Raw genomic sequence first — 26,958 nt, 5'->3', positions numbered from 1 at the left:
TCATGTGGCGGGACATTCAAATAAAAAGAAATGCAATAATGTGTGCCTCGTTTCGGAGCACGAACGAATGATGCTGCTGCCTACGGTACGCAGAGAAACAAAGGGTACTCATTAAGCAGAAAATGCCGACTGCTTGGGTTCGAACGTGCATGAAAACACTTAAAGAAAAGCAGCGAGGCTCTGCGGTCCACCATTGCGAAAACAGCAGGTGGAATTGCACCTAACCCGAACCAGAGCAGCCAGAGGGGCCAGAGCCCAGCGGACTGGTGCCGGAGAGCTGGGACAAGTGGAGGTCATATCTCACTCGTTTTGAGCTCGTTGACGATTAAATAACGGTCAGCTAAAGCTTTACACTATTTTCAACGTCTTGTCGTCATCTCATCGCAAGTACTTGCCTTACAGATGCTTCGCAGTGCAAATTTCGAAGTAACCGGGAAAGTGCAAGGTATGTTGGCTTGCCATGTGAGACGCCCGCGGTTGCTTTCAGATGTGAGCAAACGACCGTGTCGCTTTACTTTCTAGGTGTTTTCTTTCGCAAAGTAAGTACGTGCCACTGAGGTAGCCGGGAGCGGTTTCAATTTTCTTTCTCTTGCAAGTGCACCAAGGACGAAGCCGGCAGGCTAGGGGTGTGCGGATGGGTGCGCAACACGAGTAAAGGCACTGTTGAGGGAATTATTCAAGGTAGCCCGGACAAGATTAACAGCATGTGAGTAGCCCTTTGCTTCATGTGGCTTGATGATGCCTGGAGCGCGAACTACTTTTTCTTTTAAGGAAACACTGGCTCAGCAATGTTGGCAGCCCAAATTCGGTCATCAGCAGCTGCAAGTTCACGAATGAGAAGACCATCGACGACCTGGAATTCGAAGAGTTCAGTATTAAAAAAACGGTCTAAATATTGTGGCACTGGTTGGTTGTGTGTTAAGGTGGATCATTGCTAGCACAAACAAAGCTACATATAGTGAAAATAAATTTAATTCCCTAATGAAGTAGATCACTGAGGTGTTGAACATGGTTGGCTGTTTGCACATATCAAAGTGAGATGAATTAACTCTTCTTGAATAAAGCATACAAGGAAGGAGCAACCAGAAAAAGCTTAAGTAAGCAGCTTATTAACTTATGGGGTGGCTACCTCTTAATTTGCATGTCAGCAACAGCTTGCAAGTGCTTTTTACAGACATAACTGCTTTCCAGACTTAAACAGAAAGAAATGCAGCTAAAATTAACCTGTAAATACAGCATAATTAGCAGAAATTAATCTCACAGTGCTTTTCCAGACAACTGTGACACGTCTGCAGAGTTATTTACAAGACTATTGAGCAATGCATGTGATTGAATGTTTAGCAAAGCTGTTACGAGGAGTGGATATGTGCCAGATATTGGGGTGACATGTATCATATACGGTAACATTCTTCCTTAATTGCGATATCGCTTTCCCCCAATAGCAAAATGTATGCAAAATTCAAGCATGCACATCAGAAAATCACATCTTTCTGCCAAACAAGTAACTAAATGGAAACAGTCTGATAGAAGGAAAACAGAAGTGTGCAAGCCGCAGTGTACAACTGTTGTGTGCAAAGGAAAGAAGCTTTTTTTTTTTTTTTGCAGAACGGATTGTCAAAAACTAAAGATATTGCAGTCAATGCAGGATAAACTGACTACAGCGTTACAAATACGGAATGATGCACAGTACTTGAACTGTGCATGCTTTCAAGTTTTAATTTTATTCGATGGGACGTCTGCACCATGATTTGGCAAATTTGGTGCTCTGTAACATGGTGGCAGTAAATTTTTCCTCTTAACGGGTAGAGCATCTGTCATCTAAGTATGGCTTGATGTTATTTCAAGCTAAAAATGAACCACTCTCACAAATGGGCACATGGTTATAGAGTGGTGGCTGACAGCCACCCAAATATTTATTCAGAAATATTGGTGAGCCACTGTTGCGTGCCGTGGAGCGTGCTATGATGATGAAGGCAGGGTGATCTCAAAGCGTGAAATGCAGTCCAACAGCCATGCGGGTTCAACATAGGTGGCTGCATGGGTGCGGCTAGTGGTGGGTGAGTCGGTGACCACAAGCACAGCCTGGTCATTGTCACCACTGGGGGGCACTCTGCTGAGCAGGCGAGCACCGGCTAGCATGAGAAGCGTGGCCAACTCGTCCCGCGAGGGTCCTCGCGCAAAGGGGCCCTGCAGGACAACGCTGTAGCCGGAGAACAGGGTGCCACCCCCGCTGAGGCGTGCACGCTGTGGAGCTTTGCTATTTGGGTGTTGCCGCACCCCTTGGGCTTCGTGTGAGGCCTCATCTATGCGGAGGCCGTGCTGTAGGCAGCCCTCCACCCCTGCACCACAAATTCACATTGATACCTGACTTTCATAACAGTACTTGCTGCTTACATCATGTAAGGGCTGCACCTCCAACTTGGCAGCTCAAAATTTGGAAACAAATTTCCGACAAAGAAACAATCGTGTTCAATGCCCAGATGCCGTGCGCATGCATTGGTGAATTTTCGCGCACTGTGTGCTTCCCTTACATGGGACTGCACCTTTTGGTCAAAATGGTGCCGGCGCAGCCAGCGACATGTGCAACCCGGCTCTAGCAATCTAGTAGCGGCATGTGGCACTGCCGCTACTAGATTGCAAGAGCCAGGATGTGCACAAGTCGCTGGCTGCGCCAGCACCATTTTGACCAAAAGATGTAGTCCCATGTAAGCCCCGCACCCCATCAAAACTGTTTTAAAAAAGTGCGGCCTTTACACAACTCTATATGGCAAGGCACTACTCACAGAATAAAACAACATAACCAATTCTCTGGGTCTGTATCATTTCAGAGTGGGACAGACCCCTTATTAACACCCTCGTTAATAACTTGTCATCTGAATTAGCATCTCTATCATCCCCCTCACTACACCACTGACCAGAGCAATTTGGGGCACCTTATTGTAATAATTCCTCTCTCCCATACCAATGCCACTATTATAATGCCATATTAAACCTAGGGGCCTGACACATAGACACTAAATCAGTTTACAATAGCAGATTATATTTCAAAGCCCAATCCACATTCATTTAGTGGGAGAATATTTACTACTGGAGAAAATAAAGGCCCAACTTTCTTTCTTTGAATTTTGCTTTCAAATGTCAGCACGAGTGTGTCAGTATGATGTCACGGATTAAAAAAACCCTTTTTTTATTTCAGGACATTTTGGCACACAATTTTTTAAAATCACTGGATTGAGCTCCTGGTTCCCTTAAATGCAATGTACGCCTTCTTTTAATTAAAAATCAACTAGACCCGAGTTGATGCCATCAAAATATGCTGTGTCACATTTGTGTCACATTGTGTCAAATTAGGGTTGTAGCACCACCTGCCTTTCATTCGTGCTTTTTTTTTTCTGGCTTACAAAGCCCCCATCTTGCAGTAACAGTGCTCATACTACTGTTACATAACTTCATAATACAACTTAGTAACCCATTATAGAGTTCAGAGCAAGAGAGCTCGAGTTCATTTCCGATTTAACTGCTTTTAGAGACAACAAAGGCATACATTGTTTCAAACATCACTTACAGTGCATACAAGGACAAAGGACCAAAAGAACGCCGAAGACAAGCGCTGACTTTCAACTGATTTTTATTTTGAGTAACAGGCACATATACTGAGACACCAAGACAAACACACCCCCCACAAAGCATCAAACCGACATGAGTAAGCATTCAAAATTTAAAGGAACCATGACTGCTGCCTAAGATGAACGAGAGCGCATGTGAGACCTCAGAAAAAGCAGTTCTTTATCTGTTAATGCAATTGACGGCTTACTAACTGAGTCATGATAAGTGTGGTGCATTCATTAGAATGCCTGGCTAAGATAGTGGTTCCTTCAAAAAGCGAGATGCAGCTGCATTGTGCGCAATGAACACCTAGAACCCCTTCCCCCCCTTTGCGCACTTTATTGCTGTGTTCTTGTAACCTAACATTGAGCCATCTACCTGTCTGCCCTATATAAGACCAACCGCATTTCAGGGGTATCTTGTATCTTGTACCTTTCGAACAAACTGTATACTTTTTCCTATGATTAATACTGCAAATCCTACGTTCCTTAGCAGCAGGATTAGTTCTGACACAAAGCTGGGCAAGTTTGTTTGAAGCAGAGAAAACAACATCGATACCTGCTCTTTGTCCTATTTTTTTCAGTTTGTGGGAAATCCCATGAACATACGGGATAACAGTTGTTTTGTTTCTTCGAACATGTACCTGAGGCTCAATGCTGTGAGGATCGGTGCTTAAGTTACTAAGCAAGTTCTCCGAGCAATCTGCGAACTGAAACTAGGTTCTATCAAATGATAACAGGATTTTGTTAGCGCATTATGCAAGCAATCATGAACAATACCTCTCTTAACGAGTTTTGAATGGGCAGATGCATAGGATAACAGAGGCTTATTAGCTTGCGGCTCCAGCAGACATGTTGCCAGATAAATTCAAATCTAAAAACCTGAGGGACCCATTCTTCTGAAGCTCATGTGTGAGTGTGAGCGGAGATAAGCATTCTTCAAACAGATCCAACGTCTGACGAACAGAGGCCGCCACACAGCTGTCCTCACAATTAGACAGAATTAAAAAATCACACAAAGAAAGGCTTTTCTGATTTTTGTATTGCCCATCCGTGACATGACGTTCCTGTCTAGGTAAGCCAAAAATAAATCGCTCAACAAGGGAGCCAATACAAGACCCTATACATATCCAGCTTTTTAGAAGGAAACATTCCCATTCCATTCGGCGAAAGTTGAGGAAAGGTAAAGTTGAAGCAATTTTATAGTCTGAAACAGACACACCACATTCATTCTGGAACGCAACAGCACCAAAACTACTAATGGCTTCTTCGATAACATCCAGGAGCGCCTGATGCAGAATAGAATAAAACAAGTCTTTTATATCTATGGACATAGCCTTAAATGGGACGTCAGAATGTTGGGAAAGGTAGTGTATAACCTCGGAAGACCCTTTAACCAGAAATGGATCATTAACGTCAAGCTTCTTAAGGTGACATTGGAGCCAACAGGAGAGGGAATATTGCCTCGTGCCTTTTTCCGAAATAATGACACTAAAAGGCGTTTCCGGCTTGTGGGTTTTTGCCGAGAAAAACATCCGAAAGGCCAAGCCTTCCCTGCTGTCTACAGATTGTGCAAGTGCTTAGATTCAATTCCAGTAATATGCATTTTGCCTGCGATTTTACCCTCCTCAGATCAACACCAGTTCGCTTAATAAACACAGAATTAATGGAAGCTTGCGCTTTTTCCAAGACATTATTTCTAGTTGTGACGAAAAACACACCTTCTTTGTCAGCTGCTGCAAGACAAAGCCTATTGTCGGTGAGGTAGGAACCCTTTCAACAGGAATAGCGTTTTGACAAGGAGAGCATGATTCGATCGCATCCACACCCTCAAACACACAACGATCACCCTCACATTCTGGAGCACGCCTCGACACATCACACACCATAGTAAGAAGTTCCGCTGTAGTGTTCCTTCCCACTGTGGCGAACTTTGGTCCAAGAGCGAGAGTCTGTGCGACGAAGTCCGGCAGGGACACACCTATGTCTGTGTGAACTTGCTTCGCTGTCTTAGGGGTAGAGGCCATGCGCCGGTTGCGAAGACGAAACAATTCCTGTTGCCACCTCTGTTCCTGGGTACTATCAATAAGCACATTCAGCTCTCGTCGTTGCCGGGCCTTAACTTGATGGCTCCCAGGTCCTCGATCCACTTGAATACTTAATGATTGACGATAAATCCTTGCCTGCCTCATCCATTCGGAGCGCAGGATTTTACACTTTTTTCCCATGCCCTGCAGATGGGAGAAATCCACTGAAGGCTGCATGAACCTCAGAAAGTAGCTGTCCGGTTCGGCTACAAATGCAGTAAGTCCGGATGCACGCCTGGCAAAGGGCAAAAGTTGTCAAGGTGACAAGGATAGACGGGTGAAGACAAACATTGTTAGCTGTGCCCGACTGAATACAATTTCATGAATACAAAACAAACCAACCATGAGGATGGTGTTCCATGTAAGAGGCAGTTCTGTTTAAATGATTTCCATTTATTGAGATTGTGCCATAATCTATGTGGTACAACTTTTATTGAGTGACAACAAAGTGTGGCAATAGTGCAGGAACTTTTAAGCAGAATGATTAACTGTTCATGATGCAAGCGGGCAGGGAAGGAAGCGAGTGTCAACCGATTATCTTGTTCAGCAAGTGGATCAGGCGATTAGAGAAAATTGTCAGTTCGCAATTTCTGTGTTGAGTGATTTGTTTCCAGAAATTTCACGGTCAGCCCTCTATACCATCGTGAGTGAGAGTCTCCAGTACCGCAAATTCTGTATGAGGTGGGTTCCCAAGATGCTGACCAACCATCACAAAACACAGTGAATGGGCACAGCCTTAATGTTTCCCCAGCGCTACCATGATAAGATTTTTTGAATAAAATTGTCACGGGGGCGAGACATGGATCTGTTTCGAAACTGAAGAAACAAAAGAGCAATCTAAACAGAGGATGCATTCTGATTCCCCAAAAGCAAAGAAGTTCAAGCGAACCTTCTCCAGCAGAAAGCGTACGGCTACTGTGTTCTGGGACAGGAATGGTGCTCTCGTGGTGGAATTTATGGAATGTGGCACGACCATCACTGAAGCCTCGAACAGCATGACTCTTGAATGTCTATGAAAAGTAATTCGGAACAAGCGAAGATGAATGCTGTCATCAGGCATTGTCTTTCTTCATGACAATGCATGGCCGCACAGTGCAGCTGCAGCAAAGAAGCTCCTGCAGCGTTTTCGATGGGAAGTGTTTAATCACCCACTGTACAGCCCGGGCTTGGCTCCCTGATTACCATCCCCTTGGTCACATGAAAAAATAGCTAGGAGGACAAGAGTTTCACTCAGACAACGAGCTGCAGACCAGTGTACAGAATTGGCTGAAAGCTCAGTTGGCTGCCGTCTATGACGAGGGCATAGGAAAGTTGGTACCATGCTATGAAAAATGTCTCAATCGGAGCGGCGACTATGCAGAGAAGTAGCTAAAAAGTGTATCTAAATGATCCAAATAAAACAATTTTGATTTTCACTGGGGTTTTCATTTCGCAACCGATCAGACCTAGAAAAAAAAAAAGCCCTCACAACAAAGGAGAAAGGCAAAAGTGGCATTCACACCCAACTAAAACAAAGTAGTGCTGTACTGTTTGCCATGACTGTTGTTTAGAAAAGAACTGCGAGAACATTGTCTTTTCTTTCTTTTTTATGTTTTGTGCCACATGCAAGCCCCTTATGGTGTTTTCCTTCAGTGTGAGACATCTGACTGACTCACTGTTGTCGAGGTACTGCATTTGCAAAAATATAGCACAACCACCAACATAATGCGAGGCATGCTGCATTATACTACAGGAAGAAAGGAAAAGACACTTTCGGTCCTATTTAAAAATATCAGTGGCGATTTAGTGGTAAATACAAGAGAAGTGCGTTAGGATTACGTTACACTTCTTTGAGCTCCTGGATCCTTGATTTAAACTGCATTCACCACATTGCGAAGTGTTTTTCACAAGCTCACTTGACCAACGTCCTGCCTCTTGGAGGACCAAAGTGCCACTGAAGGTGGTCCGGAGCAGACCACCGTCAGTTGCACTATTTCCCTGAGTGACACAGAACTTTGTTTTATGTCATCACGGGCTGACACAATGTTGCCCAATGCAGTCACTCTCTAGTAAGCATGTAAAAAAAAAAAAACTCAATCCAGTTTGAATAGTAAGGAGCAGTGTTTATGTTATTCAAAAATGAAACAGAAGGGAGGGGTTACTAAAATGCACAGCGAATCAAATAGCTTCAGAAAAAATGGTAAAGCCCATTGCAAATCAAGTCAAACATTTTCAAATACGAATAAAAAGAGATGCATACAGCAGGAAATATTTTCGAATATGAAGTACTTCTATCAACTGATAGCAAGCTCATTGGTATGAGGCCCGAACTGTGTCACAAGTGAGATTCTCTCTCAGCAGCTGGAAAGTCAACCTCAACTGTCCTGACCATAGGCGAAAAGTTTTCATTTACCCGAGGGGGATATATATATATATATATATATATATATATATATATATATATATATATATATATATATATATATATATATATATATATATATATATAATTTCTTTTTGCACTTGAAGAAACTTTGTGTGACCTCGAAGAATTGTTCACTGAAGTGGCAGCCTTACATGAGAATTTAGAAGACCTCATAGCAAGAGACGGTTCAATTTTACAGCCTCAGTGCTCTCCCACCACCAAGAATCTGGCGTCTCTCAGTGGCGTAATCTTCCTTCATGTAATTGTCGTATACTTCACTATCACTAATACTGCTTCGCGTTTCCGGCAAAACTGCAGCCTCGCTCTGTCTTTCTTATTCTGTGAGTCCGAGTATAAGTGCTGCTGTGTGTGACTGCTGCTGATTCTAATTTCGAGTGAATCCGGCTTGGTCTCATTTCGGTTACTGAGTGAACAATACGGGGTGTCGCAACTATCATGCACCAAGACTTAAACTAAGAGCAGTTGCGCTGCTCGAAGAAAACTTACTGCATATTGTTTCCAGTACAGTGGAGTAGCCGCCATTAATTCTTTTGTTCCAGTAACTTAATTCGACAATTGGAATTAATTATCTAATTCAAGAAGTACTGTCCTAATTATCAAAGTGTCAATGAGGCATTTGTAGGCGCACCCAGGCACCCCCGAATGACATCTAACTGCTGTGTTTTCAGCGACATGCTTGCAATTTTTTCCGACTGCCAAACAAACCTGACAAAATATGAAAAATACCATGTGGCTACGCTCCCACCTGCATCATAAAGCAGTGCTCTCAAATAAGCTTATTAAAAGCAACTGCATTGCCTGTCGCAATCCCGAAGAGGCAGCACATCACCTTAATTATGGTACAGAAGGAGCACCAACAGCAGGTTTCGCGGCTTTGCAGCTACAGTATTCCTTCCTCTCTACGTCACACTTAGTATTATCCGTATATCAAGGCCAGCTGATCCCATTGATAACAAAAGCTCCTTGATAATGCGGTCGAAGCGCCGCTCAGACCACGCACGAAACGCGAAAAACAATGTAATACGCATAGCATGTTTCAAAATCCCGGCTTTGCTTGCACCAAATCGACCAGAAGTTTGCTTCGGACCAAAGCCAAATTAAAGTGACGGTCTTATTTTTCATGAGAGTGTATACGTGCTGCAAAAACAGGGTCGTGGGAAAAAATAAACGCGAAACAAACAGACTGAGAAGCGACCCACGTGTAGAGAATAGGCAAAACCGATGCGTTCGAGAAAGTAAATATAGCACTTCTAAATGAGCTGAATTGGCAATCAGGATGCCTGCACAAAAACAAACTGAAAAATAAATCAGATTTCAGTGTGCCCTTATTATCTACGAATTTGTAAGTGCCACTGAACACCAACTACTGCCTAGGGGACATGTTAAAATAGGTATCTCCTTCTGCAGCTACGCAGTACTGAGTTCACTTTATCACATCTTCAGTGGCTTTCTTGAAACCGACACTGGAATTCGACAGCAGACATCCGTTATCCTTGCCTTGACCTAATATGACGTCCGTCTCGATCATGTAAGCACAATCTTTCACATAACCTCAAAGAAAGAAATCAAGTGGAGAGAGGTCAGGTGGCCTGGCTGGCTAATTTCGCATGAAAAGTCGCGTACAGCCAGTTTCATGCTCAGCTGCTGCTGTGTGCTGGTGCCCCACCTTGCTGATACCACGGAAGTGGAAGACGTGATAGCGGGACTTCACTGAGAAACTCATCCACCACTCCGTCCAGTATTTCGTCCATCCAATGCTGTCCGGTCAGTGTGTGATCGAAGAAGATTGGACCGATCGTAGCACCAGCGTAAATATAGAGAAACACATGGCGACGGGGACAAAACAAAATGCAACTTTAAACATTTGCATTGATGTTGTCAATTCGCTTTTGTGGTGATAGGTTTTGTGACAAAAAAAAAAAAAAAGAATCATCCGTGCACTTTATCTACGCTAAGACAACAGCTATCACAGCTTGTTTCCAACTAACACCAAACGCAACGTGTTACTTTGGCCGAGACGCGGCAGATAAGGCACTAGCTCGATCATAACGTTTTACAGCCAAGCTGCATATGGCTAGTTGGTTGGAAAGAGAAGTGAGTCTGACAGACATATCATTCCCGTGCATTTCACACGCCATTGATAAAAGACTCTATCGAAGGGGTCACTAAAGCCTACAGGTTTTTTGCAGGGCCAAAAAAGCAAGCAAAGCATTTTGAAGTGAGGTGAACATACAGTAACATATTCATTCTCTAGGCATAAGCTATCCATAACTTTAGAAATAATTGTTCATTCGCTACCTCCTTCTCTTTAAAAAATATAATAAACCTTTTCTTGTGTACATATTTAAATATATTGTGTATGTGCATTGTGTTTAGAGTGGAAATTTAAAACAATGTTGAAGTGAGAAAAACGGACGAGGCAGCCACCACTGGAAGTTCTAATGAGCTTGTTCTCCTATTGTCAGAATTTGTAGAAATAAAGCGAAGTATGAATTAAAATCTGTGTACGTCCACGCCAACAATGATGCAGTAAGCTATTAGCCACAATAAAATTTTAAGTGAAAAGGTCTAGGCAAGTCAAAAGAAACCTCAAATGATGTGGTTGACAAAACTCTGGCAATGACACGTTAGGTGGAGGGGAGGGAGGTAGGGTTCGGTATCGACGGCCGGGGGGGCGGGGGAGTCAGCCCCTCCCTCCGGAAAAGTCCGGTGCGGGTTCGAGCCCCGGCGCCCCCCGTAGTCGGCGCCTATGGTCCTGACATACTCTCAGCCTGCGCACAATGCCTCACTGTTGCCTTTCACTGCTTTCAAGAGTTTATTTTGGTTTGGGCGAGGGACATTCGCATCTCGGCTTCAGCCAACACTTTGTTTTTTGAGCTCAATCTCCTTCAAAGAAGCGGTGGCACACTTCCTTTCCCGTTCATTCCTCAACGCGTCGGCCCGTTCTGTTCTCGTCCGCCTTACGCTGCGCGTTCGCCCTACGGCCCATTTAAAGCATCCCCTTTGTCAGCTGTACAGTGAACGTCCGATTTTTCGGATTTCCTAGGGGCCGCGGAAACATCTGGAAAATCGGGCAGTTCGAAAGAATGAATACGTCTTTTACTGCCCTTAAGGGCCCAAATTGTCACAGGCACATCCGAAAGAGCTCTGAAGGCCTACCACTACGGTTATTAGGCGTATCGATCCTCGTACTGGGACAAGAGATGGTGGGTGCACGCTTGTATAGTTAAGGAATACATACTGGGTTCCGTGACAATTGTCCCTTCCAACACTTGTTAAGCTTCACCGCAAACCTTCGCGTATGCTTCACCGCACAACAATGATGTATTTAGGACTTTCGAAAACCGGCATAATACAATGCGCCGTGCTTTCCAGCCGTCCCAATTATCGGGCATGTCCCAGAAATCGGGCTTGCGGAAAATCGGCCCTTGACTGTACACTGACAACACCTCCAGCCGACGACACTGCGTCAAAGCTGATTCGTCACGACTCCCCTCTGTTACTCGAGCCAGCGTTAGCGCGACTTTCGTTCCGTTTTAATAAAATTACAGCTAATTTTCCCTCATAGGAGCACGAACCACCTGAGTATTTCCAGACTATTCAAAATCCTTGACAATTCCCGGTTTTCTCGGTTGGTAGACACCCTGACAACGCTATCCTGAAATATTGTAACAGGCATGCAAAACGCACGCTGCATGGAGGCGGCTATGGACATGCGGCGGGGAGCTGGGATATTGAATTGGATTGATTTATTCATAATAGATTATAGGTTACAAAGAACAATATTATACAGAAGGAAATCCCATAGTCGGAAGACTTTATCGGGACCTCCTGTTATTTATAAATATGCTTTTTCTAAAGCAACGAGGAGCACCACACACTAAAACCATCTACAAGGAAACATGGAAGAAAGTAAGTAATGGAGAATACAGTAATAGAGGATCAGCCCAGTGGACCTAGACTACCACAAAGAAAATTCTTGTTGAAGTTGGATTCCTTTGCGGAGTCGCCCCATTCCCTTTCGTAGCGCTCTGTGCACCCTCGCTGACCGCACACCAGCGCCCTTTGCTGCTGAGAGGCTGGCTTTTCCGCACAACTTAGACGTCCAATGACTGAGCATGCTTTACAGGGGAAATTTCGCCAGAAGCACGAAACCATCACAATATTCAGCACGAAATCACACACATATTCTAAGATCACACAGACAAACTCCAAAGGCCGTGTCTGCACGCGCACAGCCAGCAATATATTCTATTTGTTTCGAATATTCGTATCCAACCAAATTTTCGAATGCCTAGTTCTCGAATATATTGAAGATATATTGAAGATATATTCGATGGTACTTGAAATTTTTGAATATTCGCACCCCCCCCCCCCCACTAAATACTGTAATCAGACATTGTGAGCTACGGTTCCTACTTGAAAATTCTCCTAGGGCTGTCGAGAATATGCGTTTTCAATGGGAGATGATGTGTGTTCAATGCATTCACTGTCCCCTAAGCTCTGCTGAGACAAATTTTGCCACTAAAGGGGTCGCTATTGGGGTGACTAGAGGGGTCAGACGCGTGAGTGCAGACTGGTCAAGTTCGAGTAAACTGGCCAAGACCAAGTTTAGGATCAAAATAACGGAAGTTTTCGTAGAATGCGTAAGCACGACTAAACGAGTACGTAGAAAGAAACGGATACTCAGAGGCAGCACTACTTTCAGCTATAGATTTTATTTTCGTTTTGGCGCATAGAAATATATGGGTGCTGGCCTGGATCTTGATCAAAATAAGCGAAAAATCGAATTAACTGAAGTCTGCTATACTAATGCAAACATTCCTGACAATACATCATCATGACTTTGCTATAGCATTGTAGCCCACCACAAGCTAGCAGCTTTAGCCAAGCAGTAATCAAAGCTTATAATTTGCAGTACAAAACACAGCTGAAAAACATGACTTACAGGAAAAGCTGACAATCCATGTTCCAGCAGCCATAGCGCTGAGCACTTTTAGTGTCCGCTGGCAGCAGTTGCCCTGTTTGTCACAGCTTACCACCAGGTGGCTCACTGCAAGAGAAGACAGTTTCCATTAGCATGTTGAAAGCCTCCAGTTGCCACTCTCAGGTGGCAAGTGAAGCACACTGCTGGAAGGTACACTGTTGTTGGTCAGAACAATGGCCTTAACCTTTTAAGTGCTTTAGACAAGCCTAGCTCATCAATGTGACACAGTCAAACCCACTTACAACAATACTACAAGTTTTAACAATATTGTAGCGATCCACATCACAAGTGGCCTGGGGGCAGGAGAGAAGAAGAAAAAGAAGGGAAGCTTGCTTAAGAATGCAGCAATAAACCAATAGTCACTATGTCTACATAGAAACTTTGCATTGGCACAGTTGAGGTCTGGAACATGCAAATGAAGATCAAGTTTAGCATCATGCACTGTGAGAGGCAATTCGGCATCGCAGGTTTCCAACCAGATGGCGAGAGATATGTCAGGCTTCCTGAGGACAGTACCATTCAGAGTCTTCTGGAGACCATTTCCCATATAGCTGGAGCTACTGTAGATGACCTCATCAATCCAGGTAGTGCAAGTGTCAGCATGAATCTCAATGATTTGGTGTCTTGGTGAGGAAGAGTCCCACCGGCACATGAAATGCGGACGCAAGCAAATTTCACTGACTCTAACACAGGATGTTTTATTAGCTCATTACAAGAACTGCAGATGATATATAAGGCGCAGTTGCAGCAGCTCTTAGGACTTATTTCAGTTACAAATATGAGAGGAAAGTGCAAAGACCTTTTTGTGAGACCAGACTTGTTTGATGGCACTTCCTCAGGCGTAGCTTTTTGGTTGGATTACTACAAATATATACCTGCAACAAAAACCAATGAATAACCGATGAAGGCTGCATACATAATGTGACACTTTTTCTCTGTGGGAATGTATGGAAGTGGTTTGACTTGCAAATAATGTTGCATACAAGTACTCTTTGGACTGAATGGAGGAAAAGCTTCTCGAGTGCTTTCCAGGTGAATCCTGTAGAGCTCTGGGATAGTGATATTGCCTACAGGCAGAGAGGCACTAATACCAAAGAGTACATTTTTGAAAAGTGGCGGTTACTTCGTACTGCTGACCCGATATTGGCGGATTCTTCTTCTGGCTCTTGTTATATATGGTATGACTAGCTATTATTAAAGACAGATTCAAGTGAGGTTGCTAACCACTATGGATGAATTACTACTAGCACTGATGCATACTAGATGTCCGGAACAACGTGCACCTGATAAGGGGATGCTGGGCAGCAGAGGAAATTACCGTGACAAGAACACAGCCAACATTGGGGGCAGCAGAGACTAGCACTGACTGTAACTGACACTGCAGCGTGACGCCCAACGTACAGAGAGTTAGGACTTGGGTCAAGAGCGATGCACTGTTGAGGAAGCAGCATTTCTCATGAAGACAGGCATTTTGAGTGTTCAGATGCTAGTGGATGGCCTCACATTATCAGTTTTAATTGATACTGATACTTCTGTAAGTTTATTAAACCAGAGCCTAGTCAATTTTGACAACATCGTGCGTGGGAAGACCATCCGTGTCTACGGCTACGGTGGTTCTTGCCGAGAATATAACAGATAAACATCAGCTTATCTGAAGTTTGAAGGTGAAAAGTCAAAGGTTGAAGCACTGGTGATGCTCAAAGTCAACTTTGATTTTATCTTATCAACACCTGATATAAAATGCATGAAGATTAATATCCTCTGGAATGATTTGGTCATCATAGAATGAGGATGTCATCAACTTCGTATCGCCCAAAATACTGATTGTAGGCTGTGTTCTGCAGAGGATGTACATTTGAAGTTTTCAGAGATTTTGTGCGTTGGCTCATTTCCAGAAGCCACAACAGCCATTGAGGTACCTTTCCTATTATGCGACAGCACTATAGCCAAGAGAACGCCATATAGCCTCAGTCATAAGAAAAAAGTATGGTTGAAGTAGGAGCTTCAAGGAATGCCAGAGGCGGGAATCGTCAGGCCTTTTCCTTCGTCTTTTGCCTTGCCCATTACGATTTTTCTGAAAGAAAAGTCATTTTGTCACTGTACAGATGATAGACTAGTAAACAAACAAACAGATCTTTTCTCGTATCCAATGCTGAGAATTGATGAAACTATTGATGACACAGGAGGATGTCTGGTTTTCCAGCATTAACCTGTGCAAGGGATATTGGCAGGTACCACTAAAAGAGAATACGGTTAAACATCAATGTAACGATGTCAGTAAAATCGACAATTTGCCTCGTTATGTCTAAATTTCATCATATTGAAATTCAACCTTTTATGCAAAATAAGTATAGACGCTGATCAATTTTTCTTACACAGGAAAGGGCCACAAAATTTTTTGAATTATCGGGCAACCGAAAAAAGCCAATTTAAATGTGAAAACTATTCATTTTGATAAATTTGGGAGCCGGCGACGAGTGATACAGTTTCATGCCACATATACCGACAATATTTTCTCAACGCTATGATTTAAGCGAAGCCAGCCGCACCCCACTTCCGCGGCTGATAGTGTCTCCCGCACTGGGACGACGCTATTGGAAAACGTGCTGGCAGGGGGAGCGAATGCTTCGTCTGCCTCTCACCTCAATGGGTCACCGAAACTCGAGATTATGCAAGAGGAGAGCATTCAGCACGTCAAGAAGCTGGCAAAACCACATGACATTCCTTCTTTAAGAGTGTTCCTTGGGCTTGAATGCCACTTTTGTGTGTTTGTAAATGACTATGTGAGAAAAACAAAATGAGTCACTGTACTGACACTATCTGGAACTTGTGCGAGCCATTTCATTCGATCCTGTGCTGACACTCCCAGACTTTGATTTGTCATTTTAACTTTACTCAGGCACTTCTCACTACACTGCCGGTTGTGAGACGACAAGACGATCAACAAGACGAACAAGAGCAACCTCGCAGTGAACCCAGCCATCAGACATTACTACTGCACATTCACAAAACTGCAAGAAAACGACACAACAACGGAAGAGGAAGCACTAGCACTCGTAATGGCCTTGGGATACTTCAGAAGCTGTCTGGAAGGCAAAGGCTTCAAGTTCTTTACTGATAATGAGCAGTTGACCTATCTCTTGGAGCTTGCACTGCCAAAGGGCAGAATAGCCCACTGGGTGAGTGAGATTCAACAATTCAGCTTCGGCATAATGCATAGCACAGGCCAGAGGCATCAGGGCAATGATGCATTATCTCGATTCCATGTGGTGCAAGAAATTTCTAAAGGAAGTATTAACTTGATGCAACACTGGGAAGGAGCTGCGCAAGGGTAAAGTCTAAGTTCCTAAAGCAAATGTGCCCACAGTCCTCAAATTATATCACAGCAGTCCACAATGGACAGGACATGATAGATTTTGGAAGATGTACCGCAAGCTCACAAAGAGGTTTATCGAAAAACATGAAAGCAGATGTTGCCAATTATGTCAAGATGTGTCAGAAGTGTGAAATGGTCAAATCAAAATACAAGCCCTGTGGGAACAGAATGGTAGTGGTAGAATACCCAACGATCCCATTCTACATCATTCACCTTGATTTTGCTGAGCTCAAGAAGAAAGGAGTAGTCGTTAGAAGAACTCAAGCTTTTCTGGTCACTGTGGATGAGTGCACACGCTTTGTTGCCGCCAAAGATGGGGGAGATGACGCAAACTGCATCATACCTCTTCTTGAGCGGGAAATCTTCAAGAACACCAAAGTAATTGTTGTGGACAATGGACCAGCATTCACAAGTGACAAGCTTTGCGATTGGGCTAGAGTGAAAAACATTTCACTTCAATAACCAGCACCTTACCATCCTGAGGCGAATTCTCTTGCCAAACGCACGATCCGGGAATCTTCATCAAGTTATATCCAGAGTTTAAGGTATGCTGGAAGGCGAGCATCTTTGCAAGGCGAGCAGTGGAGCAGGACTCTAAGGCTTGCTGACATCGGCACGGATCATCAAGTCCGTCGGCAGCACTGCTGCTAGCGTCATAGTGCAAAGCCCAGCTCAGTAGAGTCTGCAGAGGGCAATGGCAGCATCGCTACATGGCATTTGTTGTAAAGCAACAAATCAGCCGTCCGAGATGCCTAAATTTTTTCATTGTAAAGGCAACTTCATTATAGCTGTCTTTATTGTAGAGGCATCTGCAATACAAATGAAAGATAGGAATTTGGCCAGAGCATAATTAATTTCGTTATACAGGTCATTTCATTGTAGCATTCAACTGTATAAAGATATACCTACTCATTCATCAGCATGTATGGCGTGCAGCCCAAATAAGATTGCAGAATGTCAAAAGGTGAAGTAATGACTGAAGGAACAAGTTTAACGAGCACAGCAATGACAATGTGAACACAAACGAAGCACTGTTATATTTGAGGCTAGAAAAGTAAGAAGTGCCAGTCGTGCTCTGACCTTCACGGGAGAAAGCCACCGTGCAGCTGCCTCCCAGCAGCCGTGCACACTGCGCCAGGGTCTGGCACTGAGTCTCATCCAAGCCAGATGCCAGCAGCACTACAGCACCAGACTCCTTTGTCCCCTGAGGCAGCTGGGAAAGGCAAGCACAAGCTCTTACCTTTCTCTTCAACTGTGATTAATGTCCACCTTACCACTATTCTTGACAGAATCAATTTAGAAAAAAAACTGTCCAAGTTTCAGAGAGTACCTCTTATTGCCTGAAGAAAAACATTTGAATTAAACATGAGAGCACTTGTATATGAGATTATAACATATCAGATTATAACTATATTTGCTATCCCACAGTGAAATCCGTAGTCTTCTTACAAGATACTGAAACAGGTGTGCTATGAGAAAGAATTCCTTTATACTCACTCGTTTTCTAACTCTACATCTTTTGATATGAAAGGTAAACTGTCATTGTATATTATGGCAGTCTTACGTCAAGCTTGTATTGAAAAGATTACAGCTGCAATTGGTGCATCTGAACACATGCAACCATTCAGCTTCCTTGGAGTGTTTGACCTTGTTGGAAACTTGGTGTATGGTTATCTATGTGAGAAATAGTGACACACTGATGTTTTTGTTACTCACTACACGTGTAGTTCAACTATGGCTTTCTCTTACTTCAGAACAAGTATGGTGTGGTATGAACACGTATGAACAGGCCACAAGAAGTTTAACAAGACACTGTTTGATGTTCGAAACACCCCGAGAGCAAAATTAGGTGAAAGAAATGTACCAAAAGCCTGAAGGCTAGAGAGATTACACACTGCTTTAACACTGTAAATGACATACATTTTGACACTTACGTGGGTGCCAGGGTGGAAGTAAGAAATTGTGCTTTGGACAAATTTCACGAGCAAGTAAACCTGCTTTTCAGAAAAAGGTTTATGGCAAGCACCTGTTCAAGCTTGCATGACCAACAGAGATGCACAGGAGCATTGTAAAATGGATGTCACAGATGCTCGAATAGCGCAGTGAAACTGACACCAGAGCAACTTAATAATGTAAATAGTTAATTAAAACTGCAAAAAGAAAGGGCCACTAAACTGGAACGTCAGTGACAGTTATTCTACCGCTCCACTTTTGAAATGTCTTGTTTTTGCAGCATGCTACTGTGGCTCGTCATTCTGATTTGTCTGGCGACTGTCATAGGCATAGCTTAAAGCCATGTGAAGAAACAGCTCCCGCTGTTAACAATGTCATCAAGGTTCAACTTCAGAGAACCTTCATATTCTTTTCTGGGCTGGCTAGGTATGGTATAGTTAGGGAGCCCTAGTTCACTGCAGTAAAATTGCATTGTTTACAAGATTAGTTAAATAAATTGTGGGGTTCAACGTGGCAAAACTGCATAGTGAGTTACGACGAACACTGCAGTGAAGTGTTCTGTATTAAATTTGACCACATGGATTTCATTAATGTGCACCATAATACAGTACAAAGGCGTTTGAATACTTCTGCCTCCGTTAGAATGTGGCTGGCACAGGCGGGAATTGAACCGTCAACTTTGTGCTCAGCAGTGCAACGCCATATCCACTAAACCATCACTGCGGGCCTGTTTAAAAAATGAAGGGAAACAGTTGTTTCAATTAAAATCACTTGTGGGTCCTCTTAGCTATCTGTATTTCGGTGTGCAGTATTTGTGAGTGTTCCCTGCAGCCGACCAGTTAAACAGATGCATATGGCAGGCCTGCATATGTACAGGCGCCGACAAAAGTGGTATACTTCATGCAGCGGCGTCGCTTGGCATTTTGGTGAGCTGAAGCACGAAACATTGACACGAATCAAGCGACATGCCTGCAGATAATAAAGGGCACCCATTGGCTGTCTCGATCCCAGATGCTGCCTGTAGATGGCATTGTGATGCAGTTTGCCGTTGCTCCGGCTCCCGCTGCGTGGAGTATACCACTTTTGTCGGCGCCTGTACATTTGCGAGCAAAAGTTTGGGAACAGAAGGTGCCACAATTTTTTTTTGACCAGTACAATGTATGTATTAAACAAACCCAGGCAGCGGAGCTGTGCTTGAATATATTTCAATTTTTTGCTGATGCTGTGGTCTCCAAAGTTTCGTTCGCGACTGTACATTCATATGTTGCATGCTGTATGATGCTTATCTGCACAAACTGGTCACGCACCTGAGGAGATCCAGACGGCTGGTGCACCCGAGGGGCAGGAGGTGACCGCAGGGCAGCCCGCATCAGTTCACTTTGGGCAAGTGACACAGGAGTTCGGCCATCATTTGTCCTGTGTTATGTAGGCCACAAAAACTTCCTTAAGGAGAGCACTGTTACCTTGATTACTATCAACAAAATTGCATGTAGAAAGCAGCACCATGAATGGGCACTTGTCCCTTTCTGCATGCTGCACTGAGTGGCTTTGTACATGTTTTGCTGTGGGCACGTACCTAGCATCTATGTCAGCACCTGCACTACATAGTTGCAGCACCACATCAGGCACATTGCTGAGCACAGCGTCGTGCAGTGGTGTGACACCATCTGGACCGGCTGCGTTGACACATGCACCGGCTGCAAGCAACAGACGTACTACTTCCACGGCGCCTTGGCTGGAAGCCTCGTGCTGGATAAGACACAAGGCGCATTCAATGACCAGCTGCAACACAATTCCTGTTGAGGCTTTGTGAACCCCATGTTTGTGTTCCTTCACATTCAAAGGCAGCACTCATGCAATTTTTTTGGTGTCGGTAACGCAGCATACGGCAACACCTCCGATCAGAGGCAACAGACACCACTGCATTAAACCACGAAAACAGGGTAAACCATTCTGTCAACACGGACCAGTGCATCCTGACAGTGCAGGGAAATGCAGTGATTCATGATTGTGGTAAACTAATGGAAATGCTAGAACGTTGTTCACACGTTTTGGAAAAAAATGTGAGGCAAACAAGGAAAACATGCAAACCAAAGTGATTTAAATATTTGGCAGACTCAATTGTAGTTGAAATCTACGTAATGTGATATATTTCCCCTATTTTTGCAGCACGCGATTCCAGTGTGCGCCAAGCTAGTCGGGCCCAAGCGGCCCTAGATTTGTCGTAATTATTGTGGTTTCGGCAAGCATACATTTGTGCTCCTTGAATTTGGCCTGTGCCAGCAGCTTCTAAATGGCCCCTAAACCACCCTGAGCTTGAAAATTAGTTACATACTTGCTAATGTGTATTAGTCTACTATGAATATATAGCTGCAAGAATATTTTGAAATGGTGCAGTAATAGGAAAGGTGCAGGTGTTTTAAAAAAATGCCACCATCGCCGTTTCTCGCTCTCCTTCGCTACCTGCCCAACTCGCACTCTCTCCCCACTGCCACATACGCTTACAAACTCTACACAGAGCACCAAAAGCTGCGGGTGGCATCAACACATCAGAAGAAGGGCTCCTCCTTTGTCCATCCCAAATCACCCTCAGCATGAAGCTGACTGAATGGAAGCTTCATAAAAGGTGCAGTGGTGTACAATAGGCGAGCCCTCCTACATTCTCAGAACACCCTGTTCGCAAAGGAGGCACCAAAAAGACCAGGAGAAGAGCACGAGATTCTTTTGGGAATTTGTGGCATTCCCATGGTGCGAAGCACTACTGCCATTCACCAGAGATTATGGTCATGTCATTCTCTACATGATAAGTACATTTGTTTGAAATGCGTAAAAAATTCTCAAAGGTTTTCAGGGGCCCTTTAAGGCTGGGCATTTTGGTGGGAAGTTGTGACATGCCCACGGTTGTTTTCCTATTGCATAGTGTTTTAAGATGGTGATGGAAAACCCAAACAAAATCAAGCTGGTGGGTAACGGCGGAACACAGTGCCACCATAGCGAGACATGACGCTCACTTCGTGTCATCTGCAGCAGAAAATGGCAATGTGATTGGGTTATCGCCTATTAAAATTGTGCAGTACGCTTCCAGCGGCACTGCACCACATCAGCTGTGAAACAGATAGATGAAATCCAAAGTTTGATGGCAGCCCACCTGGCTGGGAAAGTACATATATACGGGAGCGAAAAATCTTAAATTTTCAATTATCTTAGTCAGTATATCTTTTCGCGCTTCTTCGAAACAGATAGGTGAAGATGCTTATCACAGTAGTGGTCGCAGCCGTCGCCGCCGACCCTACTGCAACCCACGAGGAGATTTCATGGTACTGGAATGGGAAATTGAATGCATGCTGACATTTTCATGTGGCACAGGCAGGCGAATACTGCAGGGAAGCTGCCATGGCGGGTGCCTACTGCTCACAATTACGCAACCTGTGCCCTTTGTTGTTTATATGGGATCTAGCAGCTGGAAAATATATCATATGATTGCACTTTGGCGATCTACTGAACTTTGATGCCGAAAGATCGCGTTTTCCGAGAATGTATTAACCAGTAAAAAAGAAGCCTAACTGAACTGGGTCATTTCTTGTGCTCTCGATTGTACACATCGGCGGCAGGAAATCGTACGAAATAGGATCGCATCAACGAGGTCCTACTGTATTGTGCATGATCCCAGCACACAATCACCATGAAAAGCAAATAGTCCTTTTATTGCTTTTGTGTTCTTCAAAGAAAAAGTGAAGCTTGACCCATGCCCAGGCATGCACAAGCGATGGGGCAGGTAAAAGCAACAAAACAACACAGACTGCCAAATTGTATGGATTTTAATGAGAACATGCATTGCCTAGGTCAATGTTCACTCACCAGAGGCGTCCAACCAGCGTTGTCACGAACATTTGGATTGGCACCTCCACTGAGCAGGACCTTTACACGGGTTGTATCACCCTGCATAAGACCAATGGCAGTGGCTACTTGTGCTGAATCATATATCTAACTGCACCAAGAACCTCTAGGAGAAACAAGGAAACCATCTGCCACTGATTGGCCCACTGAAGCACACCTTTATGGCTGCCACTTGCAGGGGTGTCTCCCCTAAGCGGTTCCGCCTCTCTGCAACCTTCCTGCTGTTGACTCCCATGCTGCTGCTTCTCTCTGCACACACATGCTATTTGCATCACTTCATTTGCTTGCTCAACTATTTCACACGGTCAACGGCTAAAGTTTTCTGAGCAGGAGACACATGAGAATAGCTAGAATGCTTCACAAGCAACATGTGCATTTTAAAATATAAAAGCATGGAGCACAGTTCTGTGTACAAATTTACAATTCCATGCTGTAGAGCCAAGCAGTGAGGAAAATAACATTTTCTACTGCTACCCATACAAATCTACTATTGCATAATATTATCTACCAGAGATAGACAGCATAACTGGGCACTCACTCAACAGTACTTTTCTTTTTGGCTATGCACTCATTCGCATTAAGCTAAACTTCCATGTACCCAGACATGTTCATATTCCCCACTCATATTACTGGCATGCTCATACATTCACTCGCTCGTATTGATACTAAACACACCTTCTTGGCGAGTAGAATCTGTTCAAATCAATTGGCTACATTAGCCATTCAGGCTACATGATCCGTTCGTCGTAAAACAGAATGTCCCACTTTTGCTTAGTGTCACATGCATTTGTCTACTGCTGCTTCATGTAGACCAATGTAGGCATGGTGGCATACACCAGTGCGACAAGGAACTTCTCTCCAGTGTCTCAGCCCTGGTGATGCTTTCTGGTGTGGGTAAGAAAAAGCAATGGAAAGAACTAAAATACATTGCCAGCATGGCTTACCATCATGTTCACTGATGGCAGTACAGTTTGCTCCGTTTCAGGTGCACACTCCTAGATTGCTCAGTATGCCAAGCATTCCATTCACTCTTTGATTACTGTGGTTACAGGTAGTTTTTGTTCAGTGTTTAGCCACACCATTTGTGCTCTAGGCCTTTGACTTTCTCTGTGTTAAATAATGTTGCTAATTAACTACAAACACAGCTACACAGCCTGGCTTACAACATCGCTGAAGCAGAAAGTCCACTTCCCAACAAAATATCTCCCTGAAGTCGAGTCTTACCTTGGGCACCTTTAGCAGGTGTACCCCTTGATGGTGAACCAGGTTGCCCAGCATTTCTGGCACCTCTCTCAGTGCCAACTGCATAGTGGTAGGCAATGACAAGTGCACATAATGGCAGTGGATAGGGAATCAAGCAACACAGAAGCTCTTGTACGTTTGCCATTGACGTAGCCAGGACATTTTTTTATTTTTCGTTCGGGGCGGGATGGAAGGAGGGTGCAGGCAGGTGTTGTCGCACGCCATTTTATGCCAGCTGTTGCTACATGGTTCACAGAAATTTCGCGGGGGACGTATAGATTGTAAAGGACAGACTGTCGGTATGGGTGGAGGGCAAGGAGGCACTGGGGAAACTACAAGATGGGTTCCGGAAACAAAGGAGGTTAGAGGACAATCTATTCTCATTAACGCAGTGTATCGAAATAGCAGAAAAGGAACACGGGCCCCTATGTCTAGCATTTATGGATGTCAAGGGAGCCTACAACAGTGTAATCTGGGAGAATTTGTGGGCCATATTCGGCAAACTAGAGGTGGAAGATGGAGTAACTAATCTTTCAAAAATATCTATAAAGGCAACAAGGTGCCTATAAAATGGTAAAGAAAAATATCTGAGCCTATAGAGATACAGCGGCGGCTTAGGCAGGGGTGCTCTCTGTCGCCTTTGTTGTTCATGTTGTATCTACAAGGATTAGAGACCAAATTAGAGAGGAGTAGACTTGGCTTCAACCTTTCTTTTTTCAGCAAGGAGAATGGATTGAACAGTCATTACCAGGACTGATGTACGTGAACGACATTGTACTTATGGCAGACAAAAAGGAAGATTTGCAGGGATTGATGGACATTTGCGGTAAAGAAGGAGATAAGTTAGGTTTAAAGATTAGTAATGAAAAATCTCATAATTTTTGGAGGTAGTGGATAAGTACAAATATTTGGCGTGTGGATAAACAATGGAGCTGAGTACCTATTGGAACATGAAAAATATGTAACGACCAAAGGTAGCAGGAATGCACCTGTGATGAAGAAAATAGGGCACTGTGGAATTACAATAGGTTTGAGGTGGTGAGAGGGATTTGGAAAGGGGTGATGCTCCCTAGTCTGACTTTCGGCAATGCGGTCCTGCACATGAAATCAGAGGTTTGAGCAAGGATAGAAATTAAGCAACGAAGGGTAGCTAGGCTTGCTTTGGGAGCACACGGAAATACACCAAATCAAAGGGTGCAGGGTGACGTGGGATGGACATCATTTGAGGGCAGGGAAGCTAGCAGCAAGATAGAACTTGAGGAGCGATTGAGAGAAATGGCGGGAAAACGATGGGCAAGGAAAATTTTCAGTTACTTGTACATGAGGAATGTTGACACAAAATGGAGAAAATAAACCATAAAATTGTCCTGCAAATATTTGGATAACAGCAGGGAACCAAGCTAAGAAACATCGGTTAAGAAAACAGTTAAAGCAACAGAGAGAGGTTTGTGTAAAACAGGGATGCAGACGAAATCAGCACTCGGAACATACAGAACATTTAAGCAGGAAATTGCCAAATAAAATTTCTATATGAGAAATCTAGGAGAAGCTCTTCGTTGTTTGAAGCCAGGACAGGAGTACTGCGGACTAAGACGTACCGAGTCAAGTACCAAGGGATAGACATGCTATGTGGAGCGTGTGTAGAGGAAGAGGAAACGGCTGAACACCTGATACTTTTCTGTAAAGGGCTTCGCCCTACAGTTCAAAGCAATGGGGTGGACTTTTTCAATGCACTGGGGTTTAGGGACAGTGGAGGAAAAATAGGCGTTAGGCAGATAGAAATAATCAAACGGAGGTTATCTGAATGGTGGCTAAAATCAAGGCAAGAGCGATATTTCACCCACCACTACTGAGTACAAAATATATCATCAGTCACAGCTAGGTGACATGTGCCGCCGCCTGAGCAGGAAGGAAGCGGTTTATGACAACTCAAGAGGCAGTGCACTACTCTTTAAAGCTAGGTCAGGATGTCTTAGAATGCGCAGCTATAAAAAGAAATTTAACGAAGAAGACACATGTACTGTGTGTGGTAAATCTGTAGAAACAACAGAACACCTCATACTAAGATGTGATGGTATCCATCCCGATGTCGATGTGGGCACAGTCACACTTCCTGAGGCCCTAGGGTTTAGAGATAACAATAGTCAGGTAAATAAATATGCGGTGGAAGTTAGCAAAAAGCGATTGGAAGATTGGTGGCTCAAAAGCAGAGAGGTGACATAAGGTTAAAAGTGTAGGAAGAAGTATTTAAAGAAAATGGCGAATTTTAATAACTTCCAACAGAGTTAAACAAAAATAAAAAGCCGAGCATGGTGGCAACTGCCATCACCCCGTTTCAAAGTGGACGCTCCTACCATCCAACCATCCATCCTTTAAAGAGTTCAGCCTTATCCATCCGTCCATCCCCCTTGAGATCTAGTGAATGAGGCCATTAGTAAAGGTTTGTTTAAGTTGTTCTGTAGATGTTTGATTTGATATATTCATTTAAGAAAACACTTTTTGACATCAACTTCGCAAGGCAAAAACATTTTGAAAGCTCGCTTACATGCTGGAGTCTCTTGACCGGATGAATTTGGGTTTTCACTTTTGGGAAAACCACCTCATTTTCCATGCACATGTATGTTTTTCTCTCCCTGTCCTCATCGTTTCGCACATTTAGCTTCTTAAATCGCCCACCAAGAGGCACAATATCAAGCTCTACTACACAAGCTTGTCCAGCAAAAACTAAAACTACTTACCATCACTGCCTTGGGCAGCATCTTGCAAGCCATCCTCACCAGGTGCTGTTTCTGCAGAATTATAATCTTTACAAGTGTTTGACATCAATATGCGACATTGATGGAGAGAAATAATAAAGCGACCGTACCAACGCTTAATTTTGAATTTGACAGGAGTTGTCCGAGTTTCGCGGCGCAAGTGAGCACGCCGCTAATCTGCGGGTCCGGCTTGAGCTCGCGTTGTGTTGTCGGGGAGCCACAGATACCACACGCATCACGGCGACCGATGCAGCGCCTGTGTTGCGCACAATCAGCATCAAGCAACACATATGCGGCGATGGAGAACTTACCTGCATACTGTGTGGCCGCACAGGCCAACAATGTGCGGCTCTTGAAGCAGGTCCTCGCTGTAAGGACGCCCGGTAAGACAAGATAGACGCAAGTGCCGTCGTCCGCTTACCACTGTACACACTTCAGAAGAGAGAACAGCTCCTCCAGCGCACGTCTTGTTTCTTCCATCTCCTGCTTCGCCTGCTATGGTACGGATCACCGTTTAAAAGCTTTACAAACGGTGGTACAGATATTTGACAGCTCGTCGAACTGAGCTTCTATCAGCTGTTTGAGATTTTGGCGCGCTCGGAACCTTTGCTATTTCGACGGGGATTCTTC

The 26,958-nt window shown here is 44.0% G+C and overlaps 2 protein-coding genes and 1 pseudogene across 6 annotated transcripts; 2 read left to right on the top strand and 1 right to left on the bottom strand.

Annotated features, from left to right (window-relative positions):
• Nucleotides 1-41: 41 nt before the first annotated feature.
• On the top strand, nt 42-3,323 carry LOC142571457 (acylphosphatase-2-like). Of its 4 annotated transcripts, none has more exons than XM_075679820.1 (5): nt 42-335; nt 403-489; nt 597-706; nt 772-867; nt 3,197-3,323. In XM_075679820.1, the coding sequence occupies exons 2-5, from the start codon at nt 403-405 to the stop codon at nt 3,219-3,221; spliced, it is 318 nt and encodes a 105-aa protein (XP_075535935.1). In that variant the 5' UTR covers nt 42-335; the 3' UTR covers nt 3,222-3,323. The 4 variants fall into 4 exon arrangements, with proteins under 4 accessions (XP_075535935.1, XP_075535936.1, XP_075535938.1 ...); XM_075679823.1 differs by lacking the exon at nt 3,197-3,323 and adding an exon at nt 523-539 and having other exon boundaries at nt 55-292; nt 403-445; nt 772-903; XM_075679822.1 differs by lacking the exon at nt 3,197-3,323 and adding an exon at nt 523-539 and having other exon boundaries at nt 59-335; nt 403-445; nt 772-903.
• LOC142571455 (BRCA1-associated RING domain protein 1-like) lies at nt 1,875-26,935 on the bottom strand. Of its 2 annotated transcripts, none has more exons than XM_075679816.1 (12): nt 26,753-26,935; nt 26,640-26,696; nt 26,439-26,584; nt 26,311-26,361; nt 23,555-23,632; nt 22,488-22,579; nt 22,292-22,372; nt 20,010-20,182; nt 19,741-19,849; nt 17,561-17,693; nt 13,066-13,170; nt 1,875-2,339 (listed from the first exon to the last, which is right to left on the bottom strand). In XM_075679816.1, exons 1-12 carry the CDS (start codon nt 26,806-26,808, stop codon nt 1,960-1,962), a joined length of 1,461 nt encoding a protein of 486 aa, XP_075535931.1. In that variant the 5' UTR covers nt 26,809-26,935; the 3' UTR covers nt 1,875-1,959. The 2 variants fall into 2 exon arrangements, with proteins under 2 accessions (XP_075535931.1, XP_075535930.1); XM_075679815.1 differs by having other exon boundaries at nt 26,750-26,933.
• Nucleotides 24,329-25,593, top strand: LOC142573315 (uncharacterized; annotated as a pseudogene).
• Nucleotides 26,936-26,958: the final 23 nt, after the last annotated feature.

The sequence above is a fragment of the Dermacentor variabilis genome, chromosome 2, assembly GCF_050947875.1.
Source record: "Dermacentor variabilis isolate Ectoservices chromosome 2, ASM5094787v1, whole genome shotgun sequence".
NCBI lineage: Eukaryota > Metazoa > Arthropoda > Arachnida > Ixodida > Ixodidae > Dermacentor > Dermacentor variabilis.
The sequence above is the reverse complement of the archived record's forward strand: the minus strand, read 5'-3'. Positions and strand labels throughout refer to the sequence as shown.

Coding starts and splice junctions, on each gene's coding strand:
- LOC142571455 (XM_075679815.1), bottom strand. CDS start 26,808: ATGGAAGAAACAAGACGTGCGCTGGAGGAGCTGTTCTCTCTTCTGAAG. Junction 26,362..26,438: donor AAATTCAAAATTAAGCGTTG/GTACGGTCGCTT, acceptor ATAATTCTGCAG/AAACAGCACCTGGTGAGGAT. Junction 23,633..26,310: donor TGCTGCCCAAGGCAGTGATG/GTAAGTAGTTTT, acceptor ACCACTATGCAG/TTGGCACTGAGAGAGGTGCC.
- LOC142571457 (XM_075679820.1), top strand. CDS start 403: ATGCTTCGCAGTGCAAATTTCGAAGTAACCGGGAAAGTGCAAGGTATG. Junction 490..596: donor GCCCGCGGTTGCTTTCAGAT/GTGAGCAAACGA, acceptor TTCTCTTGCAAG/TGCACCAAGGACGAAGCCGG. Junction 868..3,196: donor GACGACCTGGAATTCGAAGA/GTTCAGTATTAA, acceptor TTTTTATTTCAG/GACATTTTGGCACACAATTT.